Source organism: Phyllobates terribilis, unplaced genomic scaffold (assembly GCF_046119375.1).
Source record: "Phyllobates terribilis strain yellow unplaced genomic scaffold, ASM4611937v1 Scaffold_86__1_contigs__length_6382490, whole genome shotgun sequence".
In the NCBI taxonomy this organism is placed as follows: Eukaryota; Metazoa; Chordata; class Amphibia; order Anura; family Dendrobatidae; genus Phyllobates; species Phyllobates terribilis.
The window spans coordinates 3,444,600-3,460,411 of record NW_027362846.1 but is presented as its reverse complement, the minus strand read 5'-3'; the positions used below and the strand labels follow the sequence as shown (position 1 = coordinate 3,460,411).

General features: G+C 39.9%; 1 protein-coding gene across 1 annotated transcript; it reads right to left on the bottom strand.

Annotated features, from left to right (window-relative positions):
- Positions 1–11,299: 11,299 nt before the first annotated feature.
- Positions 11,300–15,538, bottom strand: LOC141197737 (uncharacterized). The gene has a single exon (XM_073662821.1). It carries the CDS (start codon positions 14,981–14,983, stop codon positions 12,965–12,967), a length of 2,019 nt encoding a protein of 672 aa, XP_073518922.1. The 5' UTR covers positions 14,984–15,538; the 3' UTR covers positions 11,300–12,964.
- Between the last annotated feature and the right edge of the window lie 274 nt (positions 15,539–15,812).

Below are 15,812 nucleotides of genomic sequence, written 5' to 3'. Positions count from 1 at the left end.
CCTTTGGTTGCCAACCACGTCTCACTCTTTTTCCTCTGATCCCACTCATAATGGCTGCGTACTAGTAGGTCTCTCAAGTTCTTGGAACGTCGTGCTGTTATTGCAGGATTTGCAGGTAAGTAATTCTTCAGAACGGGATCAACTTGTAGTACTCGCTAATGTTTTTTAATAATTACTACAAATTTAAACCATTGGTTACGATAGTTAGCAATCAATCGTACCTGGTTTTTGTCCATGTCACTATCCTTAACTTTATGATTTTGGTACAATAGTTAGTTTCTAGAGATTTTCTGAGCTCTTAGATAGCCTTGGTTAATTTTTTTCCGACTATAACCTCTCGCCTGGAATCTACATCGTAGATCTCTTGAGTTTTCCTCAAAGGCTTTCTCTTCAGAACAAATTCTTTTAATCCGTAAAAACTGGCCTACTCGGATTTCCCTAATGGTAGAACTAGGATGAGATGAACTGGCATGAAGTTATGAATTGGTAGCAGTACTCTTTCTATAATCATCCGTTGACAAATTTCCATCTGATTCAGTGTGGATTTTGAAGAAACTCCACATCTCAACCTGTTTTAAAAGTAAAGTTTTAAATTTAATTTGTTGTTGTTGACTCTGGACATTACTTCATTCAGGGCAGACAATGACCCTTCCCAAATTAACCCCACATCATCAATAAAACGCAGCCAGTGATATATATTTTCTATGTCCGGTATCAAGTCGTCCGAAAAAATCTCTTGCTCCCATGCCACTAAAAATAAGTTCACGTATGAAGGGGCACATGTGGCCCCCATAGCTGTTCCTTGTAGTTGTAAATACACTTTATTATTAAAAATGAAACAGTTATGGGTTAAAACGAAATCAAGGAGAATCAAGATTAGTTCCGCCATGTCAGATTCAATGTTACTCCCTCTCAGAAACCACGCAACTGCAGTTAGCCCATCGGTATGCCTAATGGAGAGTACAGAGATTCAATATCTGCTGTTACCATAATCATGTTCTCAGTCAGATGCATGTTGTCTAATCTCCGTAAAGCCGCCGTGGTGTCTTTAATATAAGACGGTAAAGTGGTTACCAGAGGTTTTAAAAATAATCAATGGTTTGCCCAATTAGATCACAAAGGCCTCCAATACCCGCTACAATGGGTCTTCCAGGGGGATCCATTGGATCCTTATGAATTTTCGGAATTAGATATAGAGTTGGCCATCTGAAATTTAGTTCTTTGATCACATCGACCATTTTTTTAGGGATCATTTCTTCTTTCTGAGCTCTCTCTAGATGTTGATCAATTCCATCTGAAAGGCCGACATAGGTTTAGCTGGTAATTTCCTGTAACAGTTGGTATCATTCAACAATTTATATGCCTGTTCTTCATGCACAGTATTAGGCCAGATAACTAAGTTATCACCTTTATCTGTCCCCTTAAATACAACATCTTTCCAATCTTGCATTTCTTTTAATGCTGTTCTGTCTGCATTGCTCAAATTTAAGTAAGTTTTTAGTGTTACGTTGCTCAATTTCTACTGATACAAGTTTGGTGAAAATGTCTACTGCTGGACATAAATTTAGAGCCAAATTTTTTTGGATTTATTGAAAAGTTGTATGGGGAAAGTACTTACCTCTGCTGCAATAGTCGTGTTTTCTTCTTCTAGTGATTCCAAGATCTGTAAAGCCTCAATTTCTTCTTTAGTGGTAAAAATTTATTCATTGTTGGTTTTATGATGAAGTTTTTTCAATATAAGTTTTCTGGCGAAGAAATGAACATCTTTGATTGCTAGAAATGGGTCTAAGGGTTGAGACGGAAAAAAGGTTAATCATTTTTCTAACACATTTATTTGTGCCTCAGTGAGAATATAGGTCAAGAGATTAATCACCTTAAGTTTATCATTCCTTCGGTTTCTACCTCCTCCATGAGTAGGTGCTCCAAATTTCATTTTATCAAAATATCTTGTTTTCTGACCACGATAACTGGCACCATCCGGTCCATCCTGGTCCCTATTGGATGATGTGCTTTCTGCTGCTGATGACAGCGAATTTGAGGATATACTTCACATCAAGGATGTTTTTCTATTCAATTTCATGAATTGACATCTGTATACTTTATTGGATTCATAATCCGCCTGATCTCTGGCGAATTTTTTCAATTTGCCTTGACTTATATTATGTTCTCATTTTTCCAAGTCCTTCTCAATATCTTTATGGCATTTTTCAAGATTCTCAGTTGACATATCTTTATGCATGACTTTTTCTATTTTTTCAATCTCATTATCCATTTCCGCCAATAGGGCGGTATTTTTGTCCACTTTGATCTTAATGAACAACATGGAACATGTAGTTGCTACTGTGATCCATTTACTAACAAGGGTTTCATCTTCAAAAGTGGGAAAAAGCTGGATTCTCAGACTCCTAGGAATTATTTTTTGATCTAGATAATTCTCAAGTAAAGTTTTGGTCCACCAAAGTTTGGTTTTCTTGAATAATAGATTTTTGTATTGATGTATGGCTTCTTTATTTGAGGTGGAGGTGTCACTAAAACCACATGTACTACCTTTTTTAAAAATGTCTATAGCCTTAGATTGCCAGACCAGATCTGTAGCTTTAAGATCCATTTTGGATTTAATCAAAAATTTTTTACTTGGACACTCTGTAACGACAGAAATAATTCATATATCAAAAAATGCCCAATATCACCAAGAATTTAAATTCAGTGCTGTCACCCTACATGCGGAACAGCATAAAAAAAAACAATTCCTGAACTGTTGGTTTTTGTTTATTCTGCCTCTCAAAAATTGGAATAGAAAGCGATCAAACAATGTCATATGCCCGAAAATGGCACCAATAAAAACGTCAAGTAGTCCTGCAAAAAACAAACCTTTACATGACTTTGTCGGTCGAAATATGGAAAAATTATAGCTATCAAAATATGGCGATGCAAAAACTAGTCTTTGCAAAAATAAGTGTATTTTAGTTTGTGACAGCAGCCAAACATAAAAACCCGATATAAATCTGGTATCACTGTAATCGCACCACCCAAAGAATAAAGTAATCTAATCACTTATACCACATGAGGAACGGCATAAAAAATAAATAAAATCAATTCTTCACCTGCTGCCATTTGTTCATTCTGCTTCCCAAAGATCGAAGTAAGGCTCGGCTCACATTTATCCTGCTTTCCGCACTGAGTTCTTACACCGGGGTTTCTGTGTAAATCTCTGAAATACGTGATTCAGACGGAACCCCCGGCGGAAGACTTCCTGTAATGAGTCAGATGGAGGCACCGTGGATGCAGTCTGGCCTGTGATCCCACGGAGTCTGTCTTTTAATTAGATGTGCATAAAAGTGCCGTTAGCCACAGTTTTGTGAACCTCTGAAAAAAAGGACACGGCTAAACAAAGGCCAGATAGAGTTCAGAGTAACTCTGCTGCCTCTTTATAGTGAATGGATCCCTCTGCATAGGGTTAGGGTTGTGTTAGGGTTGGGGTTAGGATTATGGTTAGGATTAGGGTTGTGTTAAGGTTAGGGTTGGGATTTTTTCAAAAGTAAAAGAAAAAAAATGAGGATATGGCGACTAGTGTTGAGCGCAAGTGCTCGCTACTTGAGTTTGCATCAGGTGCTTGGGTATGCTCTGAGTATCGTGGGTACTGTGGTGACATACTCAAGTCTCCACCCTGCATGTTTCACGGCTGTTATACAGCAAAAAAAAAACACTTGGGGATTGCCGGCCATATGTAATAGTGGGGAAGGGCGTAGCCTTCCCTTGGTACTGAGATAGTTCAAGGAAGTGTCCCTGAGGTCAGACCTCCCTAACTGTGGTAGATCAAGCTAAGGGGGTTAGTTTTAGCGGTCCAGTTAGTAGAGTAGAGGGGGAACTTTGTGCCCTTAGCAAGCCTAGAGAGATATAGAGCTTGTTCCTGGCATAATTCCTTCTGGGCTGTAGTACCTGAAAACAGCCACAAGATGCCACTGTTCTGGGTGCAGATGTCAGGTTGAGTCTGCCAGCAAAGTTATAGACAGTGATGGGTTAAAGTTCTGTGATGACAGCTCACTGAGGGTGGGCATATTAGGAAAGTCTCTGTTTAGTTTCCAGAATCAGGAAGTGATTCTTCAGTACGAGTTGAGATTGCAAGTTGATCAGACAGCCTGACTATAGTGGCTGCTAGGGTAGACGGGAGCTCCGAACCCTCAGACAGTGAGATCCCAGTGCGCAATTCTCCCCACACAAGAGCACGAGTCCTGTTCGCTCGCCAGAGAAACTCATCAAAGCGTAGTGAGGACACGGGGCACTTCTAGTCTGCAGGAAGCAGAGGAAGCTAAATAGGACTCCAAGCTAAGACGTGGGGGAGAGATATCGGATCCGGTCACTGTCAATACAGAGGAGTCTCTTGGGCCAGGAATTATAGCCACAGAGATGCTCCGCTTAAAGAGGGAACCAGGGCTGAAGCAGTTAACAGCGCCTGTGAGAGAGATGATTGCCTGTCGGGCCTTATCCATTATATCCGACTGTAAATATTGTATATATTCCTCTTCCCCAAGTAAAGTCCAAGTTCTGGTTAAGAACCTCGTGTCCTCTGAAATTATTGCTGCCCTGGTCCCAGAAGAAAATTGCCTGGAGACAGCCGCGATCGGATGGCTTGAAGTAAGTGAAGAGCACTACATACACAGCCACACTTCAGAGGGAGGACACGTATTGTCTGTAGGGTGCCATAGCGAGAGGGGGCTACAGCTCGCCCACAACTACCTCGCTGGGGCACCTTACACATACACGAGCAATCCCCGCATGTTTTTTTGGGTGTTTAACAACCGTGAAACATGCGGGGCGAGGACTCAAGCATGTCACTCGAGAACCCACAATACTTGGTGCATACCTGAGTACCCAGTGCAAACTCTAGTAGCAAGCACTTGCGCTCAAGACTAATGACAACTTGTTCAATATGATGACCTAGTGCTATCAAAATTCTGTGTCGTACATCTGGGTTCAAAATGTTCACTATATCCCTTGATAAAATCCTTGAGGGGTATAGTTTCCAAAATGGGGTCACTTGTGGGGGCTTTCCGCTGTTTAGGCACATCAAGAGCTCTCCAAACGCGACATGGCGTCAGCTCTCGATTCCAGCCAATTTTGCGTTCATAAAGTCACACAGTGCTCCTTCCTTTCTGAACCTGCCGTGCGTCCAAACAGTGTTTTTTCCCCACATTTGGGGTATTGGCGTACTCAGAAGAAATTGCACAACAGTTTTTGCGGTCCATTTTCTCCTCTTCCCCTTGTGAAAATAAAAAATTTGGGGCTAAAAGATAATTTTTGTGGAAAAAGTTTTGTTTATTTTCACGGCTCTACGTTATAAAATTCTGTGAAGCACCAAGGGGTTCAGGGTGCTTACCATACATCTAGATAAGATCCTTGAGGGGTCTAGTTTCCAAAATTGGGTGGTTGCCACTGTTTAGATACATTAGTGGTTCCCCAAACACGACATTGCATCAGCTAATTATTCAAGCAAATTTTAAATTCAGAAAGTCAAATGGTGCTCCTTCCCTTCCGAACCCTGCCATGCACTCAATCCGTGGTTTTGCCCCACATATGGGGTATCGGCTAACTCAGGAGACATTGCACAACAAATGGTATTGTGCAATTTCTCCTGTTACCTTTACGAAAATGCAAAATTGGGGGATGAAAAACATTTTTGTGGGAAAAATGAGAAAATTTTATTTTTATGGCTCAATGTTATAAACTTCTGCGAAGCACCTGGGGGTTCAAGGTGCTCACCGCACATCTAGATAAGTTCCCTGAGGGGTCTAGTTTCCAAAATGGTGTCACTTATGGGGAGTTTTCACTGTTTAGGCACAGCAGGGGCTCCCAGAACATGACATAGCATCCGCTAATTATTCAAACAAATTTTACATTCAAAAAGTCAAATGGCGCTCCTTCCCTTCCGAACCCTGCCATATGCCCAAACAGTGTTTTTCCCCCACATATGGGGTATCGGTGTGCTCTGGAGAAATCGCACTACAAATTTTGAGGTCTATTTTTTCCTGTTATTCTTGCAAAAATAAAAAAAAATGTTTCTAAAGTAACATTTTTGTGAAAAAAAGTTAAATGTTCATTGTTTTCTTCCGCATTCCAAAACTTCCTGTGAAGCACCTGAAAGGTGTCACTTCTGGGTATTTTCTGTCATAATGGCTCCTCGAAGTCACTTCAAATGTGATGTGGTCCCTAAAAAAAAGTTTTTTTTAAATTATGTAGGAAATATGAGAAATCGCTGGTCATCTTTTAACTCTTTGTAGGGTAGCGCTATTCATCACGCTGGGGGTACTCGCTTCACCGGATCAATTAAAGCACACATGCAACATTTTCCGGTAATATGAAGACCAGCAGTTTATTACACATCATAACATAGTCCATCTCAGTGGCTCGCGGGAATGTTACACATGTATCCTAGAGCCTTTTCAGTGGCAGCTATGCCCGCTTGGCTTCAAATACAGACTTCAGCAAGGTACAGCAACAATATTCACTTAAAGCGCCGATTTACCTTTGATGGGTCTCAACTGCTTCTATCAGCTTGGTTCTGCCACAGCTGTGGCTTTAAGGCTTCCCAGACGTAGTCTGTAGGCCACGTGCCTTCCAAGGCTACTGGTATCCCAGACACAGGGATCCAGCCTCTGCCTTCCAGGCTAATGGAGTCCCAGACACAGGGACCAGGCCTCTTGCCTTCCAAGGCTACTGGTATCCCAGACACAGGGATCCCTCCTCTGCCTTCCAGGCTAATGGTGTCCCAGTTACAGGGACCAGGCTTCTTGCCTCACCAGGCCTCCCTCTCTCTCTACTAATTAAAAAAACCCACCAGGATTTATATATCCTTTTGTACACACAGGACCTGTGATTATGTCACAGTCATTTGATCAGTCACCTGAGGGGGGAGGTAAAATGGTTAGCCAGAACACACCCCCTGGACATTTTAGCAATGCAACAAGCCGCTGAATTACACCTTATAACTTAACAAAAAAAAAAATTTGGGTTCAAAACTTGTGCTGATGTAAAATAGACATGTGGAAATGTTATTTATTAACTATTTTGTGTGACATAAATCTCTGATTTAAGGGCATGAAAATTAAAATTTCGCCAAATTTCAGATTTTTTCACAAAGTAACGCAAGTCACATCGAAGAAATTTTAACACTATCATGAAGTGCAATATGTCACAAAAAAATAATCTCAGAATCAGTGAGATCCGTTGATGCGTTCCAATGTTATTACATCATAAAGTGACAGTGGTCAGAATTGTAAAAATTGGCCTGGTCATTAACGTGCAAATCACCTTAGGGGGTAAAGGAGTTAACACAACAAAAATAAAAATTGAACGAAGCAAGTAATATATATCAAACCAAAGGAAAGTATCTACGTATCAGACAATTGTCTAGTACCAATAGGATGGTGATATATCTATGCTAGGATATGAATGGCAGACCATTTGGGAATAATCAGAAACCCAAAGCAGAAACACCAAACACGAGTTTGGTCAAAAACCTTTATTTCACAAGCAATTGGTTACATGGTGGCACTGCAGAAGCGGGAGACCACACTACATAAAATACAGTGATTGTATAATACACAAACCGTTATATGTACAGTAGGTGATATCCAGAAGACTATTGATCCTATTCTGAACATTATTGGAGAGTTTGGTGAATGGTCAGGACTGTCCATTAATCGGGATAAGTCGGTTATTCTACCATTTGAGGATATCCCTGATTCAAGCATATTAGAACATACACAAATACAAATGGTTGAGAAATTCTAATACCAAGTATAAGTATAACAAAAAGATCTCCGGATTACATTGCACTGAATATACAGTACAGACCAAAAGTTTGGACACACCTTCTCATTTAAAAATTTTTCTGTATTTTCATGACTATGAAAATTGTACATTCACACTGAAGGCATCAAAACTATGAATTAACACATGTGGAATTATATACTTAATAAAAAAAGTGTGAAACAACTTAAAATATGTCTTATATTCTAGGTTCTTCAAAGTAGCCACCTTTTGCTGTGATGACTGCTTTGTACACTCTTGGCATTCTCTTGATGAGCTTCAAGAGGTAGTCACCGGAAATGGCCTTCCAACAATCTTGAAGGAGTTCCCAGAGATGCTTAGCACTTGTTGGCCCTTTTGCCTTCACTCTGCGGTCCAACTCACCCCAAACCATCTCGATTGGGTTCAGGTCTGGTGACTGTGGAGGCCAGGTCATCTGGCGTAGCACCCCATCACTCTCCTTCTTTGTCAAATAGCCCTTACACAGCCTGGAGGTGTGTTTGGGGTCATTGTCCTGTTGAAAAATAAATGATGGTCCAACTAAACGCAAACCGGATGGAATACCATGCTGCTGCAAGATGCTGTGGTAGCCATGCTGGTTCAGTATGCCTTCAATTTGAATAAATCCCCAACAGCAAAGCACCCCCACACCATTACACCTCCTCCTCCATGCTTCACGGTGGGAACCAGGCATGTAGAGTCCATCCGTCCACCTTTTCTGCGTTGCACAAGGACACGGTGGTTGTGAACCAAAGATCTCAAATTTGGACTCATCAGACCAAAGCACAGATTTGCACTGGTCTAATGTCCATTCCTTGTGTTCTTTAGCCCAAACAAGTCTCTTCTGCTTGTTGCCTGTCCTTATCAGTGGTTTCCTAGCAGCTATTTTACCATGAAGGCCTGCTGCACAAAGTCTCCTCTTAACAGTTGTTGAAGAGATGGGTCTGCTGCTAGAACTCTGTGTGGCATTGACCTGGTCTCTAATCTGAGCTGCTGTTGACCTGCGATTTCTGAGGCTGGTGACTCGGATAAACTTATCCTCAGAAGCAGAGGTGACTCGTGGTCTTCCTTTTCTGGGGCGGTCCTCATGTGAGCCAGTTTCTTTGTAGCGCTTGATGGTTTTTGCAACTGCACTTTGGGACACTTTCAAAGTTTTCCCAATTTTTCGCACTGACTGACCTTCATTTCTTAAAGTAATGATGGCCACTCGTTTTTCTTTACTTAGAATTTGTATTATGGCAAGAAAAAAGCAGCTAACAGTCTATTCAGTAGGACTATCAGCTGTGTATCCACCTGACTTCTGCACAACACAACTGATGGTCCCAACCCCATTTATAAGGCAAGAAATCCCACTTATTAAACCTGAAAGGACACACCTGTGAAGTGAAAACCATTTCCAGTGACTACCTCTTGAAGCTCATCAAGAGAATGCCAAGAGTGTGCAAAGCAGTCATCAAAGCAAAAGGTGGCTACTTTGAAGAACCTAGAATATAAGACATATTTTCAGTTGTTTTACACTTTTTTGTTAAGTATATAATTCCACATGTGTTAATTCATAGTTTTGATGCCTTCAGTGTGAATGTACAATTTTCATAGTCATGAAAATACAGAAAAATCTTTAAATGAGAAGGTGTGTCCAAACTTTTGGTCTGTACTGTATATCTTCTTCTGGAAAAGTATAAAAAGAAAATCGATGCGTGGTGGAGATTACCATTATCAGCTGTAGGAAGAGGGAACTTATTAAAAATTATATTGATGCCCCAACTCTTATACATTCTGCATAATGCCCCTATTTGGATCCATAATTCCCATTTTCAAAAAATTCATAGCAAGTTTCATTCTCTTATATGGAAAAAGAAATCGGCTAGGATAAAATGTGAATAACTACAAAGTGACAAGGAATCTGGTGTTTTGGCAATTTTTAATGCACTAATATATAGTGGGGAGAAAAAGTATTTAGTCAGCCACCAATTGTGCAAGTTTTCTCACTTAAAAAGATGAGAGAGGCCTGTAATTGACATCATAGGTCGACCTCAACTATGAGAGACAAAATGAGAAAACAAATCCTGAAAATCACATCGTCTGATTTGGAAAGAATTGTTTTTCAAATTTTGGTGGAAGATAAGTATTTGGTCAATTACAAACAAACAAGATTTCTGGCTCTCACAGACCTGTAACTTCTTTAAGAGGCTCCTCTGTCCTCCGCTCATTACCTGTTGTACTGGCACCTGTTTGACCTTGTTATCAGTATTAAAAACATCTGTCCGCAACCTCAAACAGTCACACTCCAAACTCCACTATGGTGAAGACCAAAGAGCTGTCGAAGGACACCAGAAACAAAATTGTAGCCCTGCACCAGGCTGGGAAGACTGAATCTTCAATAGGCAAGCAGCTTGATGTGAAGAAATCAACTATGGGAGCAATAATTAGAAAATGGAAAACATACAAGACCACTGATAATCTCCCTCGATCTGGGGCTCCACACAAGATTTCACCCCGTTGGGTCAAAATGATCTCAAGAAAGGTGAGCAAAAATCCCAGAACCACACAGGGGGAACCTAGTGAATGACCTTCAGAGAGCTGGGACCAACGTTACACAGGCTACCATCAGTAACACACTACGCCACCAGGGACTCAGATCCTGCAGTGCCAGACGTGTCCTTCTGCGTAAGCTATTACATGTCCGGGCCCATCTGAAGTTTGCTAAAGAGCATTTGGATGATCCAGAAGAGTTTTGGGAGAATGTCATATGGTCAGATAAAACCAAAGTAGAACTGTTTGGTAGAAACACAACTCGGCGTGTTTGGAGGAGAAAGAATGCGGAGTTGCATTCAAAGAACACCATACCTACTGTGAAGCATGGGGGTGGCAACATCATGCTTTGGGGCTGTGTCTCTGCCAAGGGACCAGGATGACTGATCCGTGTATATGAAAGAATGAATGGGGCCATGTATCGTGAGATTTTGAGTGCAAACCTCCTTCCATCAGCAAGGGCATTGAAGATGAAACGTGGCTGGGTCTTTCAGCATGACAATGATCCCAAGCACACCGCCAGGGAAACAAAGGAGTGGCTTCGTAAGAAGCATTTCAAGGTCCTGGAGTGGCCTAGCCAGTCTTCAGATCTAAACCCTATAGAAAACCTTTGGAGGGAGTTGAAAGTCTGTATTGCCCAGCGACAGCCCCAAAACATCACTGTTCTACAGGAGATCTGCATGGAGGAATGGGCCAACATACCAACAACAGTGTGTGCCAACCTTGTGAAGACTTACAGAAAATGTTTGACCTCTGGCATTGCCAACAAAGGATATATAACAAAGTATTGAGATGAATTTTTGTAATTGACCAAATACTTCTTTTCCACCAAAATTTGAAAAAAAATTCTTTCCAAATCAGACAATGTGATTTTCAGGATTTGTTTTCTCATTTTGTCTCTCATAGTTGAGGTTGACTTATGATGTCAATTACAGGCCGACCTCATCTTTTTAAGTGGGAGAACTTACATAATTGGTGGCTGACTAAAGAATTTCTTGCCCCACAGTATTATATGGCAGCGCAATTGCAACATTTGGGTGGGTGGCAAAGCGCTGCAAACCCAAATAGTATTAAGGGGTTAATTACCTCAGGAACACCGTGGAATATTCCTATTCATATAGTGGAACTGAATGACCTCGCACACAAGAAATCAATATACCCTACACTTGCTCTACTCTACAAGGTCTGGGATAGGGGTAAAGATATAATGGAAATAGGAGACTGCAATGAATCTACACCTATATGGTTTAATAATAAATATGCAGAGGTCTATAAATTAGAGGGATTCCGGAGTTGAGTGGATAAAGGAATATATACAATATAACACATATATATGATATAAAACATATTGTCTGAAGGAATACTTAAGTCCTTTGATCAATTAAAGGGGGGATTTGGGATGACAAACAATTGTATAAATATCTATAGTTTCGGCATTCATTTAATGCACAATCAAGATGGACGCCCTTTTGGGTAGAAAATAATACTTTTGTTAAGTTGGTATTAGAGAAGGGAAATCCTAAGGGTCGTATTTCTGATATTTACTGAGTCCTTCTTGATAATTATTTAAAAATATTTCCTTCTCCAGCTAGACAAAAATGGATGGAGATATAGGTCCAATTTCTGAGGATCAATGGAGAGCGGTATTAGAACTGGTTCCCCAATTATCTTTAAATGAGGCTCAGAGATTTTCCCAGATCATATTAATACATAGGAAATATAAGACGCCTAGATTCCTATGTAACATAGGATACCGGACTGCGGCTGAATGTCCAGGATGTAAAATGGATGCTGCGGGCCTATTACATCCGCTATGGGAATGCCGGGAGATAGGTAAATACTGGAAAGGAGTTCTGTCTATTATAAAGAGGGTATATAAAATAGATATTCAACCAGACCCCAAAAAATGCCTATTAGGTATATTAGAGGATGATATGGAATTTAACCCAATGTCAATAGGGATTTCACATATTTTATTTCAAGCTAGGAGACATATTGCATCCAAATGGATTAACCCCTCGCCTCCAGAAATTAGTGAACGCAAAAATAGGATAAATAATATTATCAGATTAGAAAAAGGGGTATATAAAAAACAAAACTCAATGAATACATATGAGAAAATATGGGGCTTATGGTTGGAAACACCTGGAATGCCATCAAGGGGGATATTGTAGGAGAGACAATGACTTATGGGGGAAGGGGGGTATTGGCGAGGTCTAATGTTTCATTGTAATGTGTATTGGAATTCTCTAACATGTGGTATGGGTAATATAGCACACCTATATGTGTATAGGATTATAATGTTTATTACAATATTATGGTTATATAAGAGATTTCAAGAATGTAGAATGTTAATTGTTAGATATAGTAACTGCAAGTTATCAGACGGTAATGGGCAAGCTATAAGGATATATAGGAGAGATGCATGTATCTCATCCCTATGGTATGTTATTTTATTATTGTATGTACTGGTTTATTGTTTTGTAAAAAAAAAACTAATGAAAAAATCTCAATAAAAATGTCTTGGATTAAAAAAAAAAGAATAGGAAAAAGGCTTCTCCCCTGTGTGGGTTCTCTTGTGTCTCTTAAGAATCATTTTACAATTAAAACATTTCCCACATTCTCAACATGAAAAAGGCTTCTCCCCTGTGTGAGTTCTCTGGTGGCTATTAAGATGCGCTTTCTGGTTAAAACATTTCCCACATTCTGAACATGAAAAAGGCTTCTCCCCTGTGTGAGTTCTCTGGTGCTTAACCAAAGCTGATTTCTGGTTAAAACATTTCCCACATTCTGAACATGAAAAGGGCTTCTCCCCTGTGTGGGTTCTCTTGTGGTTATCAAGAATCATTTTACGATTAAAACATTTTCCACATTCTAAACATGAAAAAGGCTTCTCCCCTGTGTGAGTTCTCTGGTGATTAATCAAATCTGACTTCTGGTTAAAACATTTCCCACATTCTGAACATGAAAAAGGTTTCTCCCCTGTGTGAGTTCTCTTGTGATTATCAAGAATAATTTTATGATTAAAACATTTTCCACATTCTGAACATGAAAAAGGCTTCTCCCCTGTGTGAGTTCTCTGGTGCTTAATCAAATCTGATTTCTGGTTAAAACATTTCCCACATTCTGAACATGAGAAAGGTTTCTCCCCTGTGTGAGTTCTCTTGTGGTTATCAAGAATCATTTTACGATTAAAACATTTTCCACATTCTGAACATGAAAAAGGCTTCTCCCCTGTGTGGGCTATCTGGTGGTTAACCAAAACTGATTTATGTCTAAAACATTTCCCACATTCTGAACATGAAAAAGGCTTCTCCCCTGTGTGGGTTCTCAGGTGTATAACAACAGCTGATTTCTGGTTAAAACATTTCCCACATTCTGAACATGAGAAAGGTTTCTCCCCTGTGTGAGTTCTCTTGTGGCCATCAAGAATAATTTTACGATCAAAATATTTTCCACATTCTGAACATGAAAAAGGCTTCTCCCCTGTGTGAGTTCTCTGGTGCTTAACAAAATCTGATTTCTGGTTAAAACATTTCTCACATTCTGAACATGAAAAAGGCTTCTCCCCAGTGTGGGTTCTCTGGTGGTTAATCAAATCTGATTTCTGGCTACAACATTTCCCACATTCTGAACATGAAAAAGGCTTCTCCCCTGTGTGGGTTCTCTGGTGATTAATCAAAACCGATTGATTGTTAAAACATTTCCCACATTCTGAACAAGAAAAAGGCTTCTCCCCTGTGTGGGTTCTCTGGTGGTTAACCAAAACTGATTTATGGCTAAAACATTTCCCACATTCTGAACATGAAAAAGGCTTCTCTCCTGTGTGGGTTCTCAGGTGTACAACAATATCTGATTTCTGGTTAAAACATTTCTCACATTCTGAACATGAAAAAGGCTTCTCCCCTGTGTGGGTTCTCTGGTGGTTAATCAAATCTGATTTCTGGTTACAACATTTCCCACATTCTGAACATGAAAAAGGCTTCTCCCCTGTGTGGGTTCTCTTGTGGTTAACCAAAACTGATTTATGGCTAAAACATTTCCCACATTCTGAACAAGAAAAAGGCTTCTCCCCTGTGTGGGCTATCTGGTGGTTAACCAAAACTGATTTATGTCTAAAACATTTCCCACATTCTGAACATGAAAAAGGCTTCTCCCCTGTGTGGGTTCTCAGGTGTATAACAACAGCTGATTTCTGGTTAAAACATTTCCCACATTCTGAACATGAAAAAGGTTTTTCCCCTGTGTGGGTTCTCTGGTGCTTCACAAAATCTGATTTCTGGTTAAAACATTTCCCACATTCTGAACATGAAAAAGGCTTCTTCCCTGTGTGAGTTCTCTGGTGCTTCACAAAATCTGATTTCTGGTTAAAACATCTCCCACATTTGGAACAAAAAAATCTCTTGTCCACTGTGTGAATTTTTTGATGTTTAAGAATAGACTTTTCGAGGGTAAAACTATTTTCATTTTCTGAAAGTGAAAATGACTTCTTTCCTTTATGAGCAGTTTGTTTTTTAATGCTTATTTTTTTATTTTGACTTTCCTTAGTAGTCAGTAATGAATCAGAAGACAGGACCTGTTTCAAAGGATCAGATGACAGATCTTTGCTGTGAATGGATGATGGTATATCTGGAGTAATCATATTCACTTCAATTGTATCCTGTGGGATCTCAAGATCATCCGATTTAAAAATCTCCTGTCCCTCTGATCTCCTGGTACAGTCATCTGCCAAGAAAAAAAAACAATTATTAACTTTGAATAAAATATCCTTCAATTTATATTTTTGAACATTTCTTCTTAAAATGTCTGTAGAAATGACAAGTTATTGACAGAATGACAGTTCACAGTCTAATTAAAAACCTCAAAGAATAAACCAGTGGAGCGTAGTGTTCAACTGTTTATTCATTCAGCCTCCAAAATATGGAATAAGAAGCCATCAAAAAATGTTATGTACGTGAAAATTATACCAATAAAAGCTTCTACTCATCAATAAACCGATCCAGCAATATCCGCTCTGCCAAAATCAAATCTCCCCTCCGCTACTGAGCCTTGCGCCCAAACCACATTTATCATCCATGTATTTGGCATTACTATAGTGAGAAGAACCCACTTAATTTATGGTGTGTGTCTCCTGGAGCACAATCTGGGCACTATGTGTTGGGTAATGAAATTATATATTTGTAATTTTCACTCTCCATCATCCACTGCGTGCTAATTTCCGGAAAGCGCCTGTGGAGTCAAAATAGTCACTACTCCTATAGATTATATCACTGAGGGTTATAATTTCCAAAATGGAGTCACTTTATGGGGATTTCTACTGCTCTGGTTTTCTGCAATTTGGTCACATTAGGGCTTCTGCAAATGGTGGGTCCCATCTCCTCTGGGATCTGCTCCTGCGACGTCTGCTTCTCTCACCAGGAGCCGCCTTATTCATCCTGCAGGTGGCGCTGGTGATGGAGGAGACGTCAGAA

What these genes read in the sequence shown, in the direction of transcription:
- LOC141197737 (XM_073662821.1), bottom strand. Translation starts at nt 14,983, where the DNA reads ATGATTACTCCAGATATACCATCATCCATTCACAGCAAAGATCTGTCA.